Source organism: Microcaecilia unicolor, chromosome 5 (assembly GCF_901765095.1).
Source record: "Microcaecilia unicolor chromosome 5, aMicUni1.1, whole genome shotgun sequence".
Classification (NCBI taxonomy): domain Eukaryota; kingdom Metazoa; phylum Chordata; class Amphibia; order Gymnophiona; family Siphonopidae; genus Microcaecilia; species Microcaecilia unicolor.
The window spans coordinates 167,036,671-167,062,907 of NC_044035.1; the positions used below are offsets into that span (position 1 = coordinate 167,036,671).

At 46.5% G+C, this 26,237-nt stretch overlaps 1 protein-coding gene across 8 annotated transcripts in view; it reads left to right on the forward strand.

Annotated features, from left to right (window-relative positions):
• The window catches only part of KIFC3 (kinesin family member C3), a 177,636-nt gene that overhangs the window by 99,350 nt on the left and 52,049 nt on the right, over positions 1 to 26,237 (forward strand). For 7 of the 8 annotated variants that reach the window (XM_030203558.1, XM_030203555.1, XM_030203557.1 and 4 more), the window contains 3 exons: positions 2,049 to 2,198; positions 13,120 to 13,356; positions 16,485 to 16,658. In XM_030203558.1, coding sequence (XP_030059418.1) covers positions 2,049 to 2,198; positions 13,120 to 13,356; positions 16,485 to 16,658 — 561 coding nt within the window. The remainder of the gene's footprint in view (positions 1 to 2,048; positions 2,199 to 13,119; positions 13,357 to 16,484; positions 16,659 to 26,237) is intronic. The other variant, XM_030203563.1, reaches the window with a different exon arrangement.

Consider the following 26,237-nt stretch of genomic DNA (forward strand, 5'->3'; position numbering starts at 1 on the left):
AAAAAAAAAAAAAACCCTAAAAGTTCCAAAATCTCAGCAGTTCATATAAAGCAGTTATGCAAAGCAATTCTTCAAACAAAGTAGCTCAAAAAGGGCTCAAACTCCCAGCAGTTCATGTATAGCAGGTATGCAAAGTAATTCTCCAAACACGGTAGCTCCAGAAAGGGTTCAAACCCTCCCCAGCAGTTCATGTCAGCAGTTATGCAAAACAATTCCCCAAACACACCAGTTCAGAAAGGGTTCAAACTCCCAGCAGTTCATGTATAGCAGTTATGCCCAAAACTACCACTCCTCCTCTCTCCCTTTCAAAAGAAATCAAGCTAGGGAGAGTGGCAAGGGTCCCTCACCAATCAGGCCAGCATTATACCCTGACCACCACCTGCATGACCCTTCCGGGGTAAACCTTTTCTCTCAGCTCCCCTCATGGGATAGCCACCTTTTCCCTTCTTCTACCAGGCTCTCCTCCCAAGCAGCCTCTGCTGTTTCACCCCCTTTCCTTCCAGTTTAGTCAGAGCAGCAATCTCCATTGGCTCCTCTTGCTCTAGTTCCTTCCCCTTTTCTTTCCCTTGCCAGTCCATAGGTTCCTCCCCACACCCGTTGCTCAGCTGCTCTCCATTTGCTTGATAGGGCAGGTTCAGAACTCCTTCCCTCATCCTGGTTCTCTGGGACAGGTTTTTCCAACTCCCTTCTCTTGCCCTTCTCCTGACCTCCTCTGGGGGCTGTTGGGGATTGAAGTCCCTGTTTCTAACATGGGACCTACTCAGGGGCTGCTGGGAATTGTAGTCTCTTCCTTTTCTCCAATCCCCCAGGCAGTGTTGTGTTGGAGCAGGCTCTCACAGGCTCTCGAGAGCCATTTGTTAAGTTTTTAAGAATTTTGGGAGCCGGTTCTCCATGGCTACTTTAACAAATGGATCCCAAAATGTGGGCTTGGGACCCTCCTGAATTCTCTTTTACTTTGCTGGCGAGAGAGAGCCCCCTGTTAACAATTTACCAGCACACCCCTGCCCCCAGGGGAAAAGACTCCTTCCTTTCTCTTCCCAGTCTCCCTCCCTCTCGAGCCTCCTCGTTCCTCCATGTGCCTTCATTCTCCCTCTCACCCTCATATTCCTCACAATATATATATATCTTTGTATTTTTTTATGCCTCTGATTCTAGGCATCTTTGATAGTTGTGTAGATTTCCCTGTTTGAAAACCGTCCAATCTTAGGAAACTAAGGGAGAAATTCTATATAGGATGCCAAAGTTTTGGTGTAGAAAAAGCGTTCAAATGGATGCAAGGTGCGGAAACGGGCAGACATGGCAGATCTGGGCAAAAACACACGTGCCCATTTATAGAATAGTGCTTAAGTGTTTCCACATGGATCGGGGTGTGGCCATTGGAAGGGCATGGGTGGGTCAGGGGCATTCCTGTAAAATCTGCGCATCTCATCAGAAATGCATTGCAACACAAAGGTCTTTTGAAGACCAGATACAACATTCACAAAGGCGAATCTTCAAGTGTTTGATGCAAAGATCGTCTTTGATTCAACAACTCACAACTCCTGAGGCAGGCACTTAGTGCCGAAACACGGTGCCATATCGGGCCTTGTATACAACAACAATAGTGTTTTCACTAACGATGACTGTCCTGTGTCCTTGATCTTTCTCAAGCCGTCTCCTGCTTCCCAATATCGTTAGCTGAATTTTGAGCGCCACTTGTAGAATTTCTCCCTAAATGTATGCATGAGGTTTTAGTGTATGCATTTCTGGCTAGATTTTAAAGAAAGGTGTTCTGGGTTTGAGGGGATGTGTAGGTCAGATGTAAATAGCATGCAATGTTTGGGTGTAAATGGTGTACATACGTGAAAATTAGTCTGCCTCTGGGGCCAGCATATTCATGCTTTTAGTAAGGATATGCGTACTAGGCAGCTTTCAAAGGGAAAGTTCTCAGTTAGTTTTCCCATATAAAAGTATACCCATACCTGTATCTTGCAACAGTGTGGGTGATTAAAGTTATCCCCATAATTCAATCTCTGAAGAACCTTGAGGCTTATGTCTGTGCTTTTCAGGATGGGACAGACTTGGAGAAGCACCGGGACCTACTGGCCACTGAGAATGAGCGACTGAAGCAGGAACTTGAGGCCTGCAAGTTGCAGTTGCAGGAATTGACGAACCAAAGAAGGAGCTGTGAAGAGTGTGAATACCAGAGAACTGAAAATGTACAGAGTTATGGTGATCACTTGTGTGGGAGATTGCAGTGGCATGCCTGAGAGTAAATAAAATAAATGCAGAAGTGGAGAACCAAAGGGTTGGATCAGTGGAAGTTTGGTGATTTTTAAAAGTGAAGAAAGGGAAATGATATAATATACTTCCATGACACTTATGGGGCAATTCATCAAGTGGCATTTAGAGCCTTAACTGGCGTTAATTGGCCCTTAACATGACTTAAAGGGCCCTAACGCTGCATAACTAAAAATCCCCAGTGATATTGGTCGCTGGAGGGGGGGGGGGGGGTGTCACATAGTAATGAGATGCAAATTATGCAAATACCTGTTTTTGCATCTCATTACTATGTAAATACTGTAACACAACTTGTGGTGATACACTGCATGTTGCGTTATGGCCCAGAAATCATGGTAAAATAATCCCAGCTTTTAGCCGGGGATATATTACCTCCCATGATCATCAGACTGCAAAGCCATGGCCCAATGCTCCCAGACTGGCATAGCAGGGTCCCCCCCACTCACCCCACCTCACAGGTAGCTCTAGCCCCCTCAAAGGGCTACCTTGTTGCTATTTGTGGTCCGGAATCGTCTTGGGGGGGGGGTGTCTTTGGGCAGAAGTGATGCCAGTCCAGCAATGTTCCCAAAATGGCACCTCTAGCAGTAATCTTGCACAAGACTACCACTAGGGGTCATATTTCTATATAAGGGACCAGTAATGATAGCAAGGGTAGCCCTTTAAGGGGGCAAGGGCTACCTGTGGGGGTGGGGGGGGGTGGGAAGGGAGGAATGGGGGACCTTTTAAATATGGGAAGTGGGCAGGGTGAGCTGGAGGAGGGACCCTGCTATGCTGGCTCAGGAGCATCAGTCACAACTTACATTACCAGGATCCTGCAGGTTGCTGAATACAGCAGTACCTGAAAATGTGGTAAAAGGCACAAGCATTTACTGCACCTTGATGAATTCCCCCCCCCCCCCCCCCTTAGTCTGCTCATGGATCAAAACCTGGGCAAAAGATGGGAAACTGTGTAGGAAGAATGTAAACAGTGATAGTCCATAAAGATCAGTGTTGCACCCATGGCTGTTTCTTATATTCCTAAATGATCTGGCGAATTGCATGAGCTGAGACATCCAAAGTTTACTGATGAATCAAACTTACCTGGATAAAAGTTTATTGAAATTGGGTTTCTGGAAGGCAAATATCAGATGATACAGGATTAACAACTGTTGCAAAAGGGGCTATTATGAGATATTTAGGATATGTTAAAATAAATGCTAGCCATCACCTGAAAACTTGTTCATTGCACGGGAGGATGCGTGACTATAGAGATTCCATTAACTGTTCTGCTCTGCCTACAGACCTACCCAAAATGATTTATTCACATAATATACATGTGCCTTTTTTGTTGCTGTGTGCCTCCTCCCCATGCTTTCCAATCGCATTCTCGCTCCCACAAGTTCAGTGGACCCTAGAAGCTTAAGCAGCAGAATGTCTTCACTGTTACCCCTACAGCAAGAGTGCAAACTCTTCTAACCTCCCCATGGTGTAAAGTTCACCTTTTCCTTTTGGTCTTACCAGCTCATGCTGGTTCCAGTCTTCAGCTTTTTGTGGCTTTGATGATGCTTCCACCATCACCATCATCTATGAGATAACTATCTTAGATTCCAAAAACACTGCAATAAACTCTGATAAAAGCTTGGTATCATCATTAGGTGGCTGAGAAACAAAGCATAGGCCCATTTCTACTTGGTATGTCTTAATTTCAACACATACGTTTCAATTCACATCTCACTGAAGCTAGTACTTTTCTATACCTTAACTGTTTAATCGTGGCTGGTGAGGACGCAGTTGTAAAAAGCACTGAAGAACTTTACAAAAGGCGTGTTTGTTACAGGCATTTATATCCAGATGTATGTCCACAATGAGACTGCACAACTGCATTGACCCAAAGTCATAGCCTATAAATGGGGCTCAACATCTCAGTTCTCCCTTGACCCATTATGATAGAGAACTCTCTCTATTGAATTAACAGTGCTCCCACATATAACTAACCAACAATTAAACAAGGGCAGAAGTGAAACATGTTCCAGAGGGTGTTTATGCCCCTTGAGGGCTCAGTTCACATGAATCTGGGTCAGTGTGCATAGAAGCAGATGAGATGTTATTCCTAAGTAACTCAACCTTGGGCAGCTTTTGTAGCCATATGTCCAGAAGCTATCAATGATGTCAGCTTCAGAGAAAAGCTTCAGAGCACAGCTTCTCAATAGTAGAAAGCCCTGGTAACACCCGAGTTAAACTAGCAGTGACATCCCACCTGTTTCTATGTGCTCTGACCCATTTCAACACTGGGGCAGAAGATTTCCTAGTAGCTATTAACAAGAGAATGAAACATTTTTTTTCATTGCATTTCTCTGAATTTCCCCTCAAGTGGAGCCCTGCTCATCCCTGGAGTTTTAGGGTTGGCTGGTGTCTCAGTTACTGTGTGCAATGTTAATGAGAATTTGAGGTCTCTGCAGGCATCTAGTACAACCCAGCAGTGGGGTGTTGGTTATTATCATATATGTCTGTTGGCCATTCCATTATGCAGCAGGAAAAGGAATGGAGTGTACTAAAGTGGCTCTTATATTTAATCAGCATGAGGTTAAGTTATGAAAGGTGTATCTTATCAAAGAAATAATTGAGAGTGACATGACATGACTTGTGTGTTGAGGTTCTTGACATAACTGCTGTATATTAGGTTTCTCCCCTGGGGGATATAATTATTGTTTTGTGCTAGAAAGATGCCAGATTACTTTCCCTCTATCAGGAGGCAGTTAAAGCAAGATGTTCTTTTGCTGCTGTTGGCCTGTTTCCTTCTTTGTGTTTTAATTTCTTGACGGTTCTGTTTATGTAATCCTGTTTATTTTGTGAGGTTCAAAAATTTTGTAGAGTTTCACTGTATATGCTTTCTCATAGTGAACTTTTCCAATTGTTTGATATGGAATAGGGTCACACACGTGTTTGAGAGGATATTTAAATAAGGCGAGGAGATGGAAGCGTGGGCATATGTGTCTGGCTTCTTTCCATTAGTTTGCTTACAGCATGCTCATTGTTCTTTCTCTACCTAGTTCCAGATGTTTTTTGTGGGGGGGGGGGGGGGGTGTTTGTATTTGAAATTTTGAACTTTATTAGAAATGAGCAATTGAAAACATAAATGGCATAAAAGTGAAAAATAGCCAGCCATCAATCATAACAAATCCCACTTTCCATATCATCAAGCTGATCAATCCATAGACTGGTGGGTTGTGTCCATCTACCAGCAGGTGGAGATAGAGAGCAAACTTTTGCCTCCCTATATGTGGTCATGTGCTGCCGGAAACTCCTCAGTATGTTCTCTATCTCAGCAGGTGGTGGTCACACACAGCAGCAGCTCTGGCTAGGCCTCCAAGCCTAATCCTTAGGTTTTGTTGAGGCCTGGGGTTGAGGGCTCTTTTGAGCAAGTGCAAACCTGGTGGTGCCAGGTCCCTCCTTTTCTCCCCCCTCCCGCTGGCTCCGTTAAAAAAAAAAAAAAAAAAAAAAAAAATTTTAAACGTCTTTAAAGGCGTTTATTTCGACGTTTATTTAAGCGTCTATTGCAGCTACTCACTGGGACACCAGGTCGTTACAACTCGGAGCGGACAGCAGGTAATTTTACCTTTTTATAGCGGGCGGGGGTTCCCCGATTCTTCTCCTCGTGGCACATGGCGTCGGAGGGCGAGGGCGCAAAGGGTCGCTCCCCGGGTCGCTTGAGCGCTTCTAGAGGGGATGCGGGGGTCTTAAAGCCTGATTCGCCCTTGTTGGGTGACAGTTTCGTGACCGATGAATGTCCCGGTCCTTCCTCCGGCGTGGCGGTTTTTCCCGCCATAAACGCCCATCCCCCGCTCCTCGCCTCCGCCATCTTGGCCGGCCACGCGGCTCGGACGGCTTCTTCTTGGGCCGCCCTTGAGGTTGGAGACATTAATGCCATGAACGCCCTTAATTTGGGCGACGGCACAGAAGCGGCTAAAGTTAAGAGCCGTTCTTCCCGCGCGGCTCCTTCGCGGAGTTTCGCGCCGGACGCCATTTTGGATGCGCAGCATGTCTCTCCCCCGCTGTTGCGAGCGCCGGTTGAGAGTGCGCCTAGGGCTGTTGCCCAGGCTGCGGAAGTGCACAGTCTGGGGGGTTTCTCCCCCGAGTTTGTTTTGCTGCTGCATCAGGCCTTCCTCATGCACAACGCTGCCCCCGCTCCCTCGTCTGGTAAAGAGGTTGAGGTTCCCAGAGGTAAACGCCCTCGGGTTGATTCCCAGGCCTTGGAGGAATTTGTCTCCTCCGATGTAGATGAGGGCAGCGTGTCTGAGGTCTCCCAACGGTCCTTTGCGGATTCCTTGGAGGAGACGGTTCCCCGCTCGGATGGAGCGGATGACCCCTCTGCAGCGCGGCTTTTTCGCCCAGAGGATTTGCCCAACCTGTTGTTACAGGCCATGGACACTTTGAAGATATCCTCTCCGGAGGACATCTCTCCCTCAGCCCCTGTTGGCTCTGCCATTATGCTGGGGACGAAGCGCCCGCCTAGAACCTTCCACGTGCATGATGCCATGCACACCTTAATTTCGGCTCAATGGGATGTCCCAGAAGCGAGCCTTAAAGTGGCTAGGGCTATGTCCCGCCTCTATCCTTTGGCTGTGAGTGAACGTGAGGCCTATCTGTGGCCTACCGTGGATTCTTTAATCACTGCGGTGACTAAGAAAACGGCATTGCCGGTGGAAGGTGGCACGGCCCTAAAGGACGCCCAAGACAGGAGATTGGAGGCGGCCTTAAGGTCGTCCTTTGAGGCGGCTGCTTTAAGTTTGCAGGCCTCAGTTTGCGGCTCCTATGTGGCCAGGGCGTGCCTGACTATGGTGCAGCGGGCTTCCCCCTCGGATCATTCCTTGAGGGCTGATTGGCCAGCCCTGGAATCGGGCTTAGCCTATTTGGCAGACTTGCTGTATGATATCTTGAGAGCCTCAGCTAAAGGCATGGCTCAGACAGTCTCTGCGCGGCGGTGGCTTTGGCTGAAACATTGGTCTGCTGACCACGCCTCTAAATCCCGCCTGGCTAGATTGCCTTTTAAAGGCAAGCTGCTCTTTGGGGTCGAGCTGGACAAAATCGTGACCGATCTCGGCACGTCTAAGGGCAAGAAGTTACCAGAGGTCAGGGCTCGGGCTAGTGCTCGTCCCGGTACCTCCAGAGGACGGTTTCAGGAAGCCCGTCGGTACCGCCCGAGCAGGTCGGGTTCTTCTGCCCCCTCTTCCTTTAAGAGGAATTTCTCCCCCAAGCAGCATTCCTTTCGCAGAGACCGCCGTCCCGGAGGTGCTCCCTCCGGTCCTCCCCCAGGGTCTCGTACCCAATGACGGGGTCTTGGTCCACGCCCCAGTGCAGATTGGAGGACGGCTGTCCTCGTTTCTGGGCGAGTGGACCACAATAACTTCAGACGCTTGGGTGCTGGAAGTCATCAGAGACGGCTACAAGCTAGAGTTCTGCCGACCCTTAAGAGACGGGTTTGTACTCTCTCCCTGCAAGTCTCCGGTCAAAGCTGTGGCAGTGCAGCAGACTTTGGACAATCTGATCCGCCTGGGTGCGGTCGTTCCGGTGCCAGAAAGTCAGCTTGGCAAGGGGCGTTACTCCATTTACTTTGTGGTGCCAAAGAAAGGAGGTTCTGTCCGGCCTATCCTCGACCTCAAAGGGGTCAATCGGGCCTTGAAAGTGCGGCACTTTCGCATGGAGACTCTCCGCTCTGTTATAGCGGCAGTGAAGGCAGGGGAGTACCTGGCATCCTTGGACATCAAGGAAGCGTACCTGCATATTCCCATCTGGCCTCCTCATCAACGCTTTCTGCGTTTTGCAGTCCTGGGCCGACACTTCCAGTTCAGAGCCCTCCCGTTCGGGTTGGCTACTGCTCCGCGGACCTTTTCCAAAGTAATGGTGGTCATAGCGGCCTTCCTGCGAAAGGAAGGAGTACAAGTCCATCCTTATCTGGACGACTGGTTGATCCGAGCCCCCTCTTATGCAGAGTGCGGCAAAGCTGTGGACCGGGTAGTTGCTCTTTTGAGCTCCCTGGGATGGATCATCAACTGGGAGAAGAGCCAGCTGCGCCCGACTCAGTCCCTGGAGTATCTGGGAGTTCGATTCGACACCCAAGTGGGCAGAGTGTTCCTGCCAGACAATCGGATTGTCAAACTTCAGGCTCAGGTGGACCAGTTCCTAGTAGCCTCTCCTCTTCGGGCTTGGGACTATGTGCAGCTGTTGGGCTCTATGACGGCCACGATGGAAGTAGTGCCCTGGGCCAGGGCTCATATGAGACCACTACAACACTCTCTGCTGCAGCGCTGGACTCCGATGTCGGAGGATTATGCTGTGCGCCTTCCCTTGGACCCAGCAGTGCGCAAGGCGTTGAGCTGGTGGATGCAGACAGACAAGTTGTCTGCGGGAATGCCTCTGGTGACCCCAGAGTGGATTGTCGTCACGACGGACGCCTCGTTGTCGGGCTGGGGAGCCCACTGCTTGGGAAGGACAGCGCAGGGGCTCTGGTCTCCTGCAGAAGCAAAGTGGTCTATCAACCTCCTGGAACTCAGAGCCATTCGGTTGGCGCTTTTGGAGTTCATCCCGGTACTGGTGCTGAAGCCTGTACGGGTCCTGTCGGACAATGCCACGGCTGTGGCCTATGTCAACCGCCAGGGAGGTACCAAGAGCGCCCCTCTAGCCAAGGAGGCTATGAATCTTTGCCAGTGGGCGGAAGCGAACTTGGAGCAGCTTTCAGCGGCCCACATTGCCGGAGTCATGAATGTCAAGGCGGACTTTCTCAGTCGCCATACCTTGGAGCCCGGAGAGTGGCAGCTCTCTGCTCAGGCGTTCTTGGGCATCACGAAGCGCTGGGGCCAGCCGAGCCTAGATCTGATGGCGTCATCGGCCAATTGCCAAGTGCCGCGCTTTTTCAGCAGAGGACGGGACCCTCGATCCCTGGGAGTAGATGCTCTTCTCCAACAGTGGCCGACACAAGAGCTTCTCTATGTGTTCCCACCCTGGCCCATGTTGGGCAGGGTACTAGACCGGGTGGCAAAGCATCCCGGCAGGGTAATCCTGGTGGGTCCGGATTGGCCCAGACGTCCCTGGTATGCGGACTTGATCAGGCTCTCAGTCGACGATCCTCTGCGGCTGCCAGTGGAGCAGGGCCTGTTGCATCAGGGTCCCGTGGTGATGGAGGATCCCTCCCCCTTTGGTCTTACGGCCTGGCTATTGAGCGGCAGCGTCTGAGAAAGAAGGGCTTCTCAGACAAGGTCATCGCCACTATGCTAAGAGCGAGGAAGCGCTCTACTTCTACTGCTTACGCCAGGGTTTGGCGTATCTTTGCAGCGTGGTGTGAAGCAGGCTCACTTTCTCCCTTCACTGCTCCAATTTCTTCAGTGTTGGCGTTCCTGCAAGAAGGTCTGGAGAAAGGCCTGTCGCTCAGTTCCCTTAAAGTCCAGGTAGCGGCTCTGGCTTGCTTCAGGGGCCGCCTGAAGGGTGCTTCCCTGGCTTCGCAGCCAGATGTGGTGCGCTTTCTCAAGGGAGTTAATCAACTGCGCCCTCCTCTACACTCAGTGGTGCCTGCGTGGAATCTCAACCTGGTGCTAAGAGCATTGCAGAAGCCGCCTTTTGAACCCTTGTCGAGGGCATCTCTGAAAGACCTGACGTTGAAAGCAGTCTTTTTGGTGGCTATCACTTCAGCCAGAAGAGTTTCCGAGCTCCAGGCGCTCTCATGTCGAGAGCCTTTTCTGCAGTTCACTGAGGCAGGAGTGACTATTCGCACAGTGCCTTCCTTCCTGCCCAAGATTGTTTCTCGCTTCCATGTGAATCAGCAGCTATGTCTCCCTTCCTTTCGTAGGGAGGACTACCCAGAGGAGTACTCTGCTCTTAAATATCTGGACGTGAGACGAGTCATCATCAGATACTTGGAAGTGACCAATGATTTCCGGAAGTCGGATCATCTGTTTGTCCTGTTTGCAGGTCCTCGTAAGGGTCTGCAGGCTGCTAAGCCTACAGTGGCAAGATGGGTCAAGGAAGCCATTGCAGCGGCTTATGTGGCCGCGGGGAAGGTGCCGCCTATCCAGCTGAAGGCTCACTCCACAAGAGCTCAGGCGGCCTCGATGGCAGAGGCCGGGTCCGTCTCCTTGGAAGAGATATGCAAGGCGGCAACTTGGGCTTCGGCTCATACATTCTCCAAGCATTACCGTTTGACTGTGGCTGCACGGGCGGAGGCCCGGTTTGGAGCTTCAGTGTTGAGGTCAGGGATTTCAATGTCCCGCCCTGGGTGAGTACTGCTTCGGTACATCCCACCAGTCTATGGATTGATCAGCTTGATGATATGGAAGGTAAAATTATGTATAATCATACCTGATAATTTTCTTTCCATTAATCATAGCTGATCAATCCATAGCCCCTCCCAGATATCTGTACTGTTTTTATTCTGGTTGCATTTCAGGTTCAAGTTTAGTCTTCAGAAAGACTTCGTGTTCAAGTTTTTCACTTGGATTCTTCAAGAGTTAAGACGAGTTTGTGTTACAGTGAGCTGCTGCATTCCTCTCCCCTCCGTTTTACGGGGCTGGATTGAGACTTAAAATTCTGCCGGCACTCCCTCCCGCTTCGTGCGGCTGTAGGGCAGCTTTGTACCCCTCCCGCTTCGGCGGTGTTAGGGTCAGTCAGCTCCTCCCGCGGTTGCGGTTGCAGGATAAGCGAGATCCCCCCGCATCGGCGGGTGTGGTGTCCCTCCCCCGCTCCGCGGGGATGAGCTGGACGGATTCCCCTCCCCCACTTGTGTGGGGATGAGCTGGGTTAATTCCCCTCCCCCGTTTCGGCGGTGGTGAGCTGGGCAGAGTGTCCCTTCGTGGGTGTAATTCTCTAAGTGCTGAGTCCTGCGGATGGCGCTTTGATATCGACATACTGAGGAGTTTCCGGCAGCACATGACCACATATAGGGAGGCAAAAGTTTGCTCTCTATCTCCACCTGCTGGTAGATGGACACAACCCACCAGTCTATGGATTGATCAGCTATGATTAATGGAAAGAAAATTATCAGGTATGATTATACATAATTTTACCTTATTCTCCCCCCCCCCCCCCCCACATACAACCAAGCCAAACAAGCCCAAGAGCATTGGTTCTAGTACAAAAACCCAGCCATGTCGCGTACTACCACAAGACCTTTAAATCATGGGGCCATGGTGGAAGCCTGCTCCAGGCATCTGCCACTAGTGATAAATGTCCCAAGGCTTATGAAAAGAAACCATTTGTCTATTCCAAATGGCTATGATCTTAGTCATCTGATAGATACAATCCATTTTGCAAAGGACCACATCCACAGTAGGTGCAAATGGACATTTCCAAGCAGCCACCAGAACTATTTTTCTAGCTGTGAATAAACTGGTAGCTATTTTATGGTGTTATTTCTTCACTCCCAAAGGGTTTAAAATGGAGCAAGCAGTATTTGGCCTGAACCTGGGTAGGCTATTGGAAGAATCTGCTGGAGGGTCTGTTGAACATTGTTAACCGTTTAGAATTGTAGATTAAGCAGTCTAAAAATTTTTTATAAATAAATGTTTGTATCACCGGACAGGTCCACCAGATATGGTACATATCCCCTCTTGAGTCACAATTCCTCCAACAGAGACCAGTTCCAGTTTTAAATATCTGGGTGAGCCAATGTGGGGTATAGTACCATCAATATATAAAATTTTATAACTATTTTCCACTAAACTACTAGCAATCGATACCTTTAACAAATGCGAAAAAGTAATTTCCCATTGACGTAGTTCCCATTGCTTCCCCAGATCATTTTCCCATTGTGAACATAATGCATAATAGGGGGTGTATTACAGTCGAGTAATACTTCCCTGGATTCCCCCCCAGTGCCTTCTCGAGGAGAGCCTCCACCAAACCAAGCTCCCCCCTCCATGTCCTTCAGGTAACAAAATCCCACATCTGCCGATATTGGAATTGCTGAACAGCAGGGAGCCCATTTTTGTTCTGCGATTCCTCAGAAAGGTATAAATTCCCCATCCTCCCATATCTGGCCCAAAGTTCAAAGTCCCTAACGTTCCAATTTTATATAGGTTAAATCCGAGCAACCCAGATGGACCCCTGGGGCATGGCATATAGTCACTTGTAAAAATAAATAAATAAAATTTAAAAATTAAAAAAAAAAAACCCCTACAGATCATGAAAACATCTATCCCTTAGTTCCAGATGTTTCTGACAGAGCAGGAATGGGAAACCATGGTCCTTGAGGGCCACAACCCAATCAGGTTTTCAAGATTTCCACAATGAATATGCATGATATATATTTCCATACAGTGGAAGCAGTACCTGCAAATCAATCTCATGCATATTCATTGTGGAAAATCATGAAGAATTGACTAGGTTGTGGCCCTCGAGGACTGTGGTTGCCTGCCCCTGTCATAGAAGATGACTGCATAATCTGAAAAGGAGTAACAAGACTGATACCAAAAACGTTTTGCGTGTCAAACAGTGCAAGGATGGAAGGGGGTGTGTGGGGGGGGGGGGGGTCAGCCTTAAAAATCAACATAAAAAGACAATTTAGATTCTCCAAAATACACAGAGCTGCTCTGCTACCTTTCGAAAGCATAAGGTATAATTTGATTTGTAGATCTAAGTGAGTTGAAAATAAAGCAGCAGATGAGTTTTCAGTATAGATTGGTATAAAATAATGTACATATGGAGGGGAAACAAAACATCCAGAGTGAAAGGTATATGTCTGACAATTCTGGATGCAATTGATGCATACAAAGCTTGGACACATTTTTATGTACTAGTCCCCAGAGGATTTGGCTATATTGTAGATGGTGATCACACTATTGCTCTTTCCCTTTTTTCCTTTCTCACTTGCAGAATGCACTACTGCAGGAGAGTTTGTCCCAGTTGCAGTTGGAGGTGGCAGAGAAGAATGCCCAGATTTTGAAGCAGGAGCTGGAAGTGCAACAGAAGATGGACTGCCTGAATGAAGTAGAGCAGCGTCTGAATGATTCCCTGAGAGAGAGAGCTAAGGCGAAGGAACGGTTCAACTTTCGGCTGTGGGAATCTCAGCAGACCATTGCCAGCCTGAAAGCACAGCCCCCACAGATAAAGGTCAGCGATTGGGCGGGCAGGCAGGGAAAGGCAGAAGTATGCAGAGGGACACTTGGTGCCAGGAGCAGCCAATAGGGGGTGTGAACTATATACTTGCAGTTACTGGCCTTGCTGCAGGCAACAGAATGTTTATATTTAGGAAGGTGTTCCTTTATCTTTGGCTTATGGAGAAAAATACTTGAAGTTACATAGTAATATATTTTAAACAAATAGCCTCTGAAACTCTTTGCTGTATGATAGGTAGAAGCAGTTAGCATTGCTAGGTTTGAAAAAGGCTTGGTCAAGTTCCTGGAGGAAAATTCGATAAACCAGTGTTAAGGTACACATGAGGAAAGCCATTGTTTATCCCTGGGGTTACATAGCCAGAGTACCTGAATGTAACTCACCTTGAGCTACTACTGAAAAAGGTGTGAGCAAAATCTAAATAATAAATAAATAAATAATAATCATGGAAACTATGGCATCCTGCCAGATACTTAGTACATGAATTGCCTACTGTTAGAAATGGGATATTGGGCTTGATGGGCCTCTGGTCTGATCCAGCATGACAATTCTTGTGTTATGTTCTTAGTTGATGGGCTATTATGCCATAGGAAAAAAGGAGGGAGGATACATGATTGTCAGTAGCTGTTGTCAAGAGCTACTGTTCTGCCTGAAGATTCAGACAAGTTGGCTTAGAGATGTCCAGCTGCCCCACAAAGAGAGGCAGACGTTTTGTTTTTCTATCTCTGAGAAGACCCACAACTGTTTTCTCCCTTGTTAGGGAGGACATGGGCCTACAAACATCTGGAAATAGTGGAACATAAGTGATTTGATGGCAGGCAGTTGAACCCAGTTTTTAGAAGAATCACTGATGCTCCCAGTCCTCAAAAGATCCCACTTACCTTCCTTAGAGGGCTCACTCGTATCCCAGCCCTCAAAATAGATTGGAACAGTGGTTCCCAAACCTGCTCCTGGAGGTACCCCAGCCAGTTGGTTTTCAGGATATCCAGAATGAATATTCATGAGAGAGATTTGCATGCACTGCATACAAATCTATCTCATGAATATTCATTGTGGATATCTGAAAACCTGACTAGCTGGGGTGCCTCCAGGATCAGATTTGGGAACCACTGGATTAGAAACTGCGTGGGAGGCAACAGAATAGTAGTAAATAACTCAATACAAAGAAAAGAGCATTACCAGTGATACACTGCAGGGATTTGAATTTTGGTCAGGTTCTTTTAAACATTTTTATAAACAATATTTCATAAAGAGTCATGGGGGGAGATTTTTTAATGGATGATATGTCATTCTAAAATGTAAAACATGAGAGAAAAATATAGAGCACACAGATCTTTATGTAACTGCAGTAATTCCTAACTTTTTTTATGGGTTTTTTTTTCATACTGAGCCAGAAACTAAAACATATTCCTTTGTTCACATATATTGGTCCTCTTCCCTATCCATGACCTGGCATACAAAATAAATTTAACTGATAAGAAATTCTTCTATTTCTTTCCTGATTAATGCTTCCTTGGATTTCCAGCAAACTCCCTACCCTACTTCCCCCCACCACCACCACAAGAAAGATACTCCCTTGTGGTCCAGTGTGACCCTAGTAGCCTCCCTCCACCTAGTAGCCTTCAGACCCCCCCCATGCCTCCCCTGTGACACAGGACTGGAGGTCTAGTGGACCTCTAGACTCCCCCACATTAAAGATCAAATCCCTGGTGGTCCAGTGTGACCCTAGTAGTCCCTCTCCACCTGCCTGGGTATCTATAAGCTAGAGGAGGGAGCAGGGGCGTAGCCAGACTTCGGTAGGAGGGGGGTCCAGAGCCTGAGGTGAGAGGGCACATTTTAGCCCCCCCCCCCCGGCACCGCTGACCCCCCCCCCCCCCACCATTGCCAACCCTGCCACCAACTTTGCCCCCCCCTGCCAATGACCCTCTCGACCCCCCCCCCCCCCCCCGCTGCCAATCCGCCATTGTCTGCCTTTGCTGATGGGGGACCCCAACCCCCGCCAGCTGAGGTCCTCTTCTTCTCGCAAAAGGCTTCCTTCTGTTTCTGACGTCCTGCACGTTGTATGTGCAGGACGTCAGACTCGCAGAACAAAGCCTTGCAGATCAGCTGATATGGTAGGGAATCCCCGCCCAGCACATCACAGGATGGGCACTGTTATTTTTAAGGCCGTGCTCACAGGAGGAGGAAGTGCTACTCCCTTCTTCAGCTTACAAATACTGGGAGGAGGGGGGCTTGGGGGGTGCACTAGGCCACCAGGGCAGGTGGAGGGGAGCTACTAGGGTCACACTGGACCACCAGGGAGGGATTTGGGGGAGGGGGTCTGCAGGTCCACTGGATCTCAGGAGGGTGGGGGGGACACCTCCAGTCCCGTGTCTGGGGGATGGGTAGGGAGATCTGGTTGTTTGTTTTTACATTGTGCCCAGGCACAGTCCTTCTGCAGAAATCTCTCCATGATCATAACTAATCCACACATAAATTTGCATGCTTTTAGTGTTGATCATCAGGGCTTTAATTTCTCATGCTGTTCTGACGCTAATTTTTCAGCGCTGTTCAGAACAGCACGGGAAATTTTATCAGCCCCTAAGAATACTGTGTGCGACTACCAACTTTAGTAACTGTCCTCTGAATAACTCCACCCTTTTGAAGATGCAGACTTGGTCATGAAGCATATGGAGACAATGATCTCAAAATGTATAACCCAGAGGAAAGTTGGGGCCTCTTTAAATGGAAAGAGAGCTCTGGAATGAGAGGTTATGGATATGTGAAAGGAGAAAGACAGTAATCTAAAGAAATGTTTCTTTACAGAAAGTGTGGTAGATATATGAAATAATTTCCCAGTGAATTTGGTGGAGATGAGGATAAATGAATACAAAAAAAAACACGGGACAGACACAGATGGTCTCTGAAGAATTGGAAGGGATTGTAGAGCCAAGTAGTTGATATGGATGGGCAGATTAGATAGACAATATGGTTGGTTGAGTGTGTGTTTGTTTTTTCCCTGCTATTATGTTGTAAGTTTCTGTGGTCTCTGGTTCACAGGGCTGACCTTCAATTATTCACAGATAATGCCCTTACATAATATGAACCCTCTGTTCACATGCATTGGTTTTACATTTTTCTTTCAGTACATCGTCAAAAGAGTGGAGGTGGAGTCTTCTAAACTGAAGGAAGCCCTGAATGAGGCACAGTCACAGAATCGGTCCCTGGAGGAGCAGGTGGGAATGCAAAGTCAGGTCCTGAAGGAAATGGAACAGCAGCTGCAAGACTCTCGAAATATATCAACTTGGCTCCGATCACAGGTAAATAGGGAAAGAGCACCTTCAGGGCCCCACCTCGTGGAAGTCAGATATACTTTGAAGATCTGTGGTCAGCTCAGAGTGTCAAGATTTTTAAAGATCTGCTGTTGCATCTTCAGGCTATGCAATCATAAAAGCCGCTGGAGCTACTTTAAGGGACAGCAAAGTGTGCTAACTTCTTACTTTTTTATATTCTCTTCTCTTCTCTTCTCCCCCCTCCCCATCCCCGGGATGCTGCTGCTCCTTCTGCTCTTACCTCATCCCATGGCCTGTTGGCTCTCTGCATGGAAATGGAAAGCCAAGAGGCAGAAATTTCAGCACAGTTTTCTCCTGCTGTTGCTCACGGTATTTCTGGTGTTCTTCGATATTTAAAATCAGCCATTACAGGAAAGAGCGACAGCACAAGGGAGGACTGAGGAAGTGAATGGGGAGGAAAGAATAGAAAGGAGTGGCAAACTGCAGGAAGGGAAATTGACAGCCCCCAGGCACAACTTGTAGCCAGCCCCCAACTTGTAGCCAGCAGGAACAGGAGGCAGGAGAGGACTGGAACAGAAATAGCCCCAGGACACAGCTGCAACTCCTTTTGAATGGTTTCCGGAGATTTAGAGAAGGTAAATACAGAAAATATAAGAACCAACTTTAGTCGTTGTTATTTGTTCCCGTATTCATTTTTTCATTTCTCCATATATAATCATTCACTCCTCTATGTAGGACTATAAAATTTATAGCGAAACATGGAGGAGTGAATAATGATGATATATGGAGAAATGAAAAAATGAATACGGGAACAAATAACAACGACTAAAGATAAGTTCATGTTTCAGTATTTTAAGTTATGTTGTGTTTTGGAGTACATTGCACTTTAGAGCACTGTTGTGTTGACGTAATAGCACGTATGTTCACTTAGAAGAGATTGCCCGATGAAAGAGGTGCTATTCCACCAGGCAGAAAGAAATGCGTTTGCCTTAAAAGTGGTGGTTTGTCTGAGGGCTCTCTTTAAAATTTAAAGTTACACATATAAATACAAATAAAATAATAAATTTATATGTTTGAGTACGGTGCTATGTGTCTGCATCAGTGGCATTATATCTTTGGTTTAGTAGTTGGGTTTCATTAATAATACCAAAGATTTAAGGGAATTTCAGTGGTTTATTTCCAGAAAGAGGGCAGCACTGAACATATGTGCAGAATGGTGAGTGCTAGCACTGTCCAGATAGTGGCAATAGTCTATTGTCTGTGTGATTTAAATGAACAAATTCACATTCCACTGTCTAGATAAGTGCTGAGACAGTTTTGTGTAACGATTTTCAATGGCACTATCCGGCCTGATTTGAAACCAGTGATAGACGCCCTTTTGGGGGTTAGGCAGTTTCTGAGCCTCCCCTGGGCCATTGAAGTTTCACATTGTTTAATTTTAAACTAGTTCAGTCTGGCAGAATTACTTCATTGCTGAAAACTATAAGCAAAATTACATAATTAGTTCTTTGAAACTATCCAGATAGCGCCAGCCAGTGGCTCTTACTAGAGAGTAGACCTGTCTGGTAAGTGCTTTTGAATATCAGGGCCAAAGTTTTTATAAAACCATGAGTGGTTTAGAATGGTTATTTAACCTTTCAAATATTTAAAAGTAGCACGCACTTGGGGCAAGTGAAATCAGGAGCTAAGAATGGACACCTAAACTGAGAGCAGGTCTAATGTGTTGTAATTTAGTCTGGTGTGTTTTCTTCATATGAACCAAAGAACCAAGCATTATAACACCCCAATGGTGGTGCACAAATGGCTGGAAGTATTTGTTAAGCTGGTGCATACATGAGTTGAGACAATATGGTGACTGGTGATAGCAGCACATTGGAGGCAGACTTGAAGAGGAGCCTTTACATAAAAATGAAATACAGGGTTAGCTGACCAGGAAGAGAGAGATCATTGGTAAAACCAGAAATTACCCCCACCCCCCCCCCCAAAAAAAAAACCCCAAACAAAAAAATACCTCACTATAGCGGCTGTCTGGGTGATTTAAATGAACAAATTCACAACGCCAGCAAGGCCATAATTCTTTCTTTCATGCTATTTGGAGTTGTCCAAAGATAAAGCAGTTCTGGAGAGCTATTTTAACTTACCTTGAGAGATTGCTGGGTCGGAATCTGCCTTTTCCTTTGGCAGGGTTGTTGATAAGTTTTTCATATTCCAGATAGTTCACAGGCTCTGCTTATTCGTAAGACAGGAGCCCTGGGTAAGCAGGTTACTCTGAGTACGTGGGTTGGAGATGAGGTCCCTTCCTTTTGGGCCTGGAGAAATCATGTGCATACCTTAATGCTTTTAGAGCAGAAATCTGTTAAATGGTCACCTAAACGAAGGAAGTTATTGTTGGATTATTTGTAGTAAATAATTAGCAGATTTTGATACACACAGCTTCAGCTTTAGAAATGTTAATTTCTTTTCTTCATCTCTCTCACATACACCCCAGAATAATTCACTGCTGAGTCACTTTAAAGTTGAAGTAACAAAACATCTGTTTACTCACAGTTTGTAGTTAGATTATTCTTGCAGTAACCAGAAAATTCTGATGATGAGTTGTTGTTGTTGTTAGGTGTCTTTTGTTCCTATTACGAGCACTGAATTGTAACTGTTTAAATGTCTTTGCCTGACTGTATTGTTATCTTTGCTGTATCATCAATAAAAATTGTTGAACCATAAATGAACAAATTCACATTCCACCCTAGCACTGTCTAGATAAGTGCTGAGACAGTTTTTTGTAACAATTTTGAGTGGCACTATCCAGCCCGATGTGAAACCAGTGTTAAAAGCCCTTTAGGGGGTTAGGCAGTTTCTGAGCCTCCCCTGGGCCGTTGACGTTTCACTTTGTTTAATTTTAAACTAGTTCAGTCTGGCATAATTACTTCACTGCTGAAAACTATAAGGAAAATATAATTAGTGCTTTGAAACTATCCAGATAGTGCCAGCCAGCGGCTCTTACTAGAGAGTAGATCTGTCTGGTAAGTGCTTTTGAATATCAGGGCCAAAGTTTTTATAAAACCATGAGTGGTTTAGAATGTTTATTTAACCTTTCAAATATTTTAAAAGAAGAGCGTACTGGGGTCAAGAGAGGTCACGGGCTAAGAATGGACACCCAAACTGAGAGCAGGTCTAACCTGTTGTAATTTAATCTGGTGTGTTTTCTTCTTATAAACCAGAGAACCAAGCATTATAACATCCCAATGGTGGTCCACAAATGGCTGTAGGTATTTGTTAAGCTGGTGCATACGTGAGTTCAGACAATATGGTGATAGCACATTGGAGGCAGACTCGAAGAGGAGCCTTTACATAAAATGAAATACAGGGTTAGCTGACCAGGTAATTGAGAGAGCATTGGTAAAACCAGAAATTAAAAAAAAAAAGACCCCCCCCCCCCCTCCCCAAACAAAAAAAACGCTATAGCGGCATTGCAGCAGGAGCTGCTTAATCTATAGGCAATAGTGCTGAAGAGAGAACTGCATGTAGAGCAGCATGGTGATTCTCTGATACAACGGCAAAGCAAGCAAGAAAACCTTCGTAAAGAATATCAGATACTGAGAGTCAAAGTGGAGGATCTAGAAAATAGGTCCAGAAGAAATAACCTTATGTATTAGGGGGATCTCTCAAACTGAAAAATATAGTAATTGTATAGAAGTGGTTCAAGTTGGCAGCCAAGAGGAATGAGAACCTGAAATAAGTTTTTTTATGAGGCTCATAGGGCTCTGGATCCCCCAAAGAGGAACACAACCCAGAGACGACATCACCTGCTTACATAACAAAACATCATTCAAAACAAAACTTATTCTGAAACGCATTTTCCTACATCTGGAAAACATGATCAGAATTAGATTTTTCCACTTGGGTTGCAGCTTCTAGGTTATATTTAAAACATTTACATAACAAAATTATATTGGTATTGCTGAAGTTGATTTTATCTATTTTGAAGACTCCAAGGCAATATAGGAAGGATAGGCACATTTTTGGATCCAAGGGCCATTTTGGAGGCCTGTCCAAGGGGGTGGGGGTTCACTGAAGGTCCCCCATTTCCCCAAGGAGTACAAACAGTTTCAGGCTGGGGAGCAGAGGGGAGTGGAAAAGGGCCAGATGCCCAGAGTTACATGCTGAGAAGGGAGATCTGAGAGAGTTGCACAGTAGCAATATCACTTCAGGGTCAATGCAGAAATACACGTGGTAAATTAATGAGAAAAAAATACCATGGTGTGCAGTAAGCATGTAAATCACTAGAATGATAATGTCATAACAAGATGTAAGCCACATTGAGCCTACAAATAGGTGGGAAAATGTGGGATACAAATGCAATAAATAAAACCCACCTCGAACGTTCTGAAGCTCACTCCGTGGCAGTAAAGCACTGAACTCCTGCACTCTTGGTAGGACTCTTGGTAGGCTAGGGTATCAGGAACACTCACCCTCACTCATAGGCCCGCCCTCAGCCACGCCCCATCTGTACATAAAACGCACCCTCAACGTTCTAAGGCAGATTTTATGGCTTCAGAGTTCGTAAATTCGAAGCTCTGTAACCACTTTTAAAGTGCCCCGCCCTCGCGTCAAAACGCGGTGACGTCATGCCCGCCCACAGTCTGCTTCACAACGTTCAGGTCGTCTCCTACACAGACTACAACGCACTGACGTCTGTGACAGCTGATTCCAAAGCAAAGGGGAGGAGTAGTACTCCGCCCCCTGTCTGGACATCAGCTGTCACTGCACCGGAGCAAGTGTCAGGGAGCCGCCAAAAACAGACCCCCCCCCCCCCCCCACTAGCCGTATCAACACACCAAACTCCCCACCCGACGAACATCCACATCCCCTGTCCCCTCACGACCCTACCACCGACTTCCTGGCTGTCCCTTGCCTCCATTTTCAAAACCTCCGCCCTGCACGTTACTGCCCCCTGTACCCCCCTTCCGCGACCCTGTCCGATGGTTATCTTCCACAGCCCGCCCTGCACCCTGTGCCATACACCTTTCACCTATACCCGTCAATAACGGACAACTCCCCGCCCTCAGCTCCGTTCCTCACTCTAAAGATAGCCAATAAGAATGGACCTCTTCAACTCTAGGCCACTCCCCAGTCCTCGCATCAGCCAATAACAGTGCAGCTTCTTCAACCCCTGCTCCGCCTCAATTTCTTTTATCAGCCAATAACAGTGACGTTTTTAAACACCCCTCTACCTATGTTCCTTTTACATCATTCTATAACAGAGCCTGCCAGTTCCCCCCCGCTCCGCTGTTGAAGTTGTGGAGCGAGGCTTCTCTCTGGCGACGAGGTGGGCGCGTTGCAGCTTTACATGGTGCAGCTCCGGTAAGGGGGTTTGACTGAGCTCTGCACCGGTTGCCACTTATTTTCCTACTGCTTTATGGAAGTCCTTCTGGTTTTGGAGGGTGGGGGGAAGCGCGATGGCACCCTGTTGGGGGGGGGGGGGGGGGTAGAGAGGTCAGCAGTTGCGACTTTGGCAGAGGCGTGGCGGCAGGGGTCGGACTTCAGACTACAGAGGCGGAAGGGGTCCTCAGGCCACAGGGGAGGGGGTCCTCACACCACAGAGGAGGGGGAAAATAAACATGAGAGGGAGGGGGCATAGGGAGGATGAGGTCCAGAACGGGTCTTCACACCACAGATGGGGGGGAGGGGGTCCTGAGAGCAAAGACGAAGGGTGGATCAAGACACCTGAGAGGAGGGGTGGAGGGAGACCTGTGAGGAGGGCAGGAGACACACCACACAGCACGGGGGAGGGGTCCTGCGACCACACAGCGGAAGAGGCGGGGGGAGCGGGTCTAGCCAACACATAGAGGCAGGGGGGAGGTATCTCTGTCACACACACACTCTCTCTCTCTCTCTCTCTCACTCACTCACAGTCAGTGTCTCTCTCACTCTCATACACTGTCTACAACACACGCTATGTCTTACACTGTATCACATTCACTCTCTCTGTCACACAGTCACTCTCAAACACTCTCTCAATCTCATACACTCGATCTCACAGACTGTATGTGTATCGTACACATACTCTCTCACACTCTGTCTAACATACACAGTCTCTCAAACACTGTATCTGTGTGAAACACTCTCTCACACTCACTGTGGCTCACATACGCACTCGCACACACTCTCAATATCACACACACATACTCTGTAACAGATACACTCTCACTCACACACATTCACTCTCTCTCACACAGACATTCTCACACACACTCTATGAAACATACACACTCCCAGGAAAACCTTGCTAGCGCCCGTTTCATTTGTGTCAGAAACGGGCCTTTTTTACTAGTAACTTCATAAAATTATAGGTCTGGCAAGAAAGCTTAAGTTGACGTGACAAAACTGCCCAGTGGAAATATGTCGTCAGTCACTCTCTATAGAAGAGAAATGAGTTTTCTCAGGAAGGAAAACCTTAAACATATATGGCTTTTCCCCATTTGATTTAGATAACAGTAAACAGTGTTTCCAAGAAGGTCAAGATGGGAAAATCATAGTCTCAAGGGGCAGTGTGTGACATCTAAAGGGGAGCAGTTTAGCTGATTGTTGCAAGTCCATACTGTCTTAACCTAATCTTCTCAAGGAGAGACATAGCTGAGCATGATGAACTTTGGCCTTTCTTTACTATTGGGAGCAGAGTTAGCTGGCTTGGGGTCCATGGACTGAGATGGATTCAAAGGTTATGTGGGGCTAAATTTTTTTTTAAATGACTTTGGGTATACTGAATTTATCAGAGGAACCTGCAAGCAGAATGAGTGTATGGATGAGTGAGTGGATTTGGGGTGGGGGCGGGTAATTTGGGTCAGGGTAGCAATAGTTGTGAGAATGTACAGTCTGCAAGCTGGAGAAATTAATAAGTGGGTCTGGTTCCTGCCAGTGAGTCAGTTCTTTAGGGAAGAGTAGGGCAGTGGAGGGTTCCCGCTGGTGGGATACTTGGCTAAAGAGGAGGAAGAGGTGAGCTGTGAAGGGAGGGGGTTTAGGGGTATGAGGACTAGGCTTGATTGTTTTTGAGCAAACTTGGAGGGAGGGTAATAGCATGATGATGTGTAATAAATGTGGAATCTCTACACACACAAAACATGGCTTCCCTTCTGGGTAAAATGGATACCAAAATAATGTTGGAACATTTAATATGAAAGGGTTAAATTGGCAACAGAAGAAAAGTATAGTATGACACATAACTCGCAGGCTGGGAATTGTGGAAAACATTTTATTGTAGCACCAAAAGAAAAGACCTGACATGGGCTGTTAGTGCTCTGTGTTGGCAGTGTTTGTTTTTGGACCGTAGTTGTTGTTCTAACAATTGGACATATTGTTCTGTTGAATATCTAGTGTTTTGCACCAGTGCAACACACTCAACCATATAGAGAGTTTGTACCTGACCCCTGAAGCAGGTAGCTTGTCCACCGAAACAAGGACCCGTGTCAAGTCTTTTCTTTTGGTGCTACAATAAACTATTTTCCGCAATTCCCACCCTGCGAGTCATGTGTCATCCTCCACTTTTCTTCTGTTGACTTTGGATTACTGTAGAGGAACTTCCTGTTCTTTCTTCGGACAGGGTTAAATTAGCTCCAGAAGAGGCATCTGCTTTTCAAAGAGATGAAACAATTAGCTTTTATACAGGAAATTCATTTGGCAAAAAAAATATTGAAAAGTTAAGGGACAAGATTTACATGCAAATCTTCTTGTGCTCTAATAGAGGGGTAAAGACAAACAGGAAGTAATATTTTTTTCACTCAATGAATATTTAAGCTGTGGAACTCGTTGCCACAGGATGTGGTATCAGCAGTTAATGCATCTGGTTTTAAAAATGGTTTGGACACATTCCCAGAGGAAACATCCATAGTCATAAGTAAATATTGCCATACTGGGACAGACCAGACCGAAGGTCCATCACGCCCAGCATCCTGACTCCAACAGTGGCTAATCCAGGTCACAAGTACCTGGCAAGATTCCAGAACAGTACAGGACATTTTATGCTGCTTATCCTAGAAATAAGCAGTGGATTTTCCCCAAGTTGAATATCTCAATTGTGAGCTGGTGACACAACAGTTTGCAAGTATGCTCTTATCAGAGGGCCAAGTGATACCCCCGGAGATGATTAAAATAAAATGGGCACACAGTGGCTACTCTCCCGAGAGCTAACATACCAAGAGGCATTATAGTCTCCTTTATGGAATATAAAAGAAAATGTGGTGTCAGAGGCTCGTAGTTCTGCTCCTCTACATTGGAATACTTTCCCAATAGTTATATGAGGACTTGGCAGCAATAACATTAAAATGGTGATCAGAGCTGAGACTTTTTACTAAACATCTTTGAGAAAAGGGAATCAAGTACTGTTGGCAGCATCCCTTTGCTCTTTCCTTCTACATGGAGGGGAAGTTACAGCAGATACACATGTTGAAGGAAGCTCAAGCGCTCTTGCCAGAGGTGGACCCTTCGTCACCTACATCACGAGAGCAGGTTTTTAATATCAAGACTGGGGTAGAGCACTTATCGCACCCGCGCTGGACAAGGATCACAAGTGGTAAAGGCTGCATCACAAGGCAACAATCTGGAGTACAATTACCACTGCGTGGGGACACTTGACTTTCTTTTGCGGTGGTCTGAAGGCTTGAGGTGTTGTGGTCCCACTGGTTCTGTAGGATGGTTAAATATTCATTTATTGTTGGGACTCTCTGTATCTATAGTGAAGGCTGGGAATCTTCTATACTGTATACGACCCTATGGGGCATAATAATTGTTGGTTGTAGGGTGTGCTGTAGGCGGCTGCGCTCTCTTTTATCTAGCAAGACCATTATGGCCCACCTTTTGGTTGTTTGGGAGGGGGGTTGAGGGTGTTGTGAGATTTATATGGGGTAAGGGAATTTGGTTGCAAGGATATTGGGAGAGCGGGTTCTCTCTGGAGCAGGTGACAATGTACCCATTACAACATATGTTTAGGTATTTAATTTTAGTTGAATAACATAATGATATTCATAACTTGCATGCCATTAAATGTATGAGGTCTCATTACACCCATCAAACGCAAATTGTTATTTAAAGAAACGACACGATTGGGACTGATATTATTTTTCTACAAGAGACCCATTTGCTTACAAAATATGAACATTTACCTAATAACAGTTCTTATCCACAAATTTATCTCGTCTCTAATTGAGTACACCCTAAGACGGCAGGGGTGGATATACTCTTGAAAAAGGGCCATACGTGGACTGTACATTACCAGAAGACAGATAAAGAAGGCTGGTACATTTTGTTAGTAATAGATGTAGGTGGGACTGTTCATACATTGCTGAAAAGATATGCACCAAATCAAGCACAGGGGGACTTTTATGAACAGTTATCTGTACAGTTGATCAAATCTGTTTGGGGGGAGTTGTTGATAAGAGGGGACTTCAATTTAACTCTGGATCCTACACTTGATAATACTGCAAACATTGTTTCATATGCTATATCTGATATGGAAAAGCTCCAGAGGTTTATCAGTCAGTGGGGTTTAGTTGATATTTGGAGGGCCACACATGGAGCAGAACAAGACTATACTTATTAATCAGCAGCCCATGACTC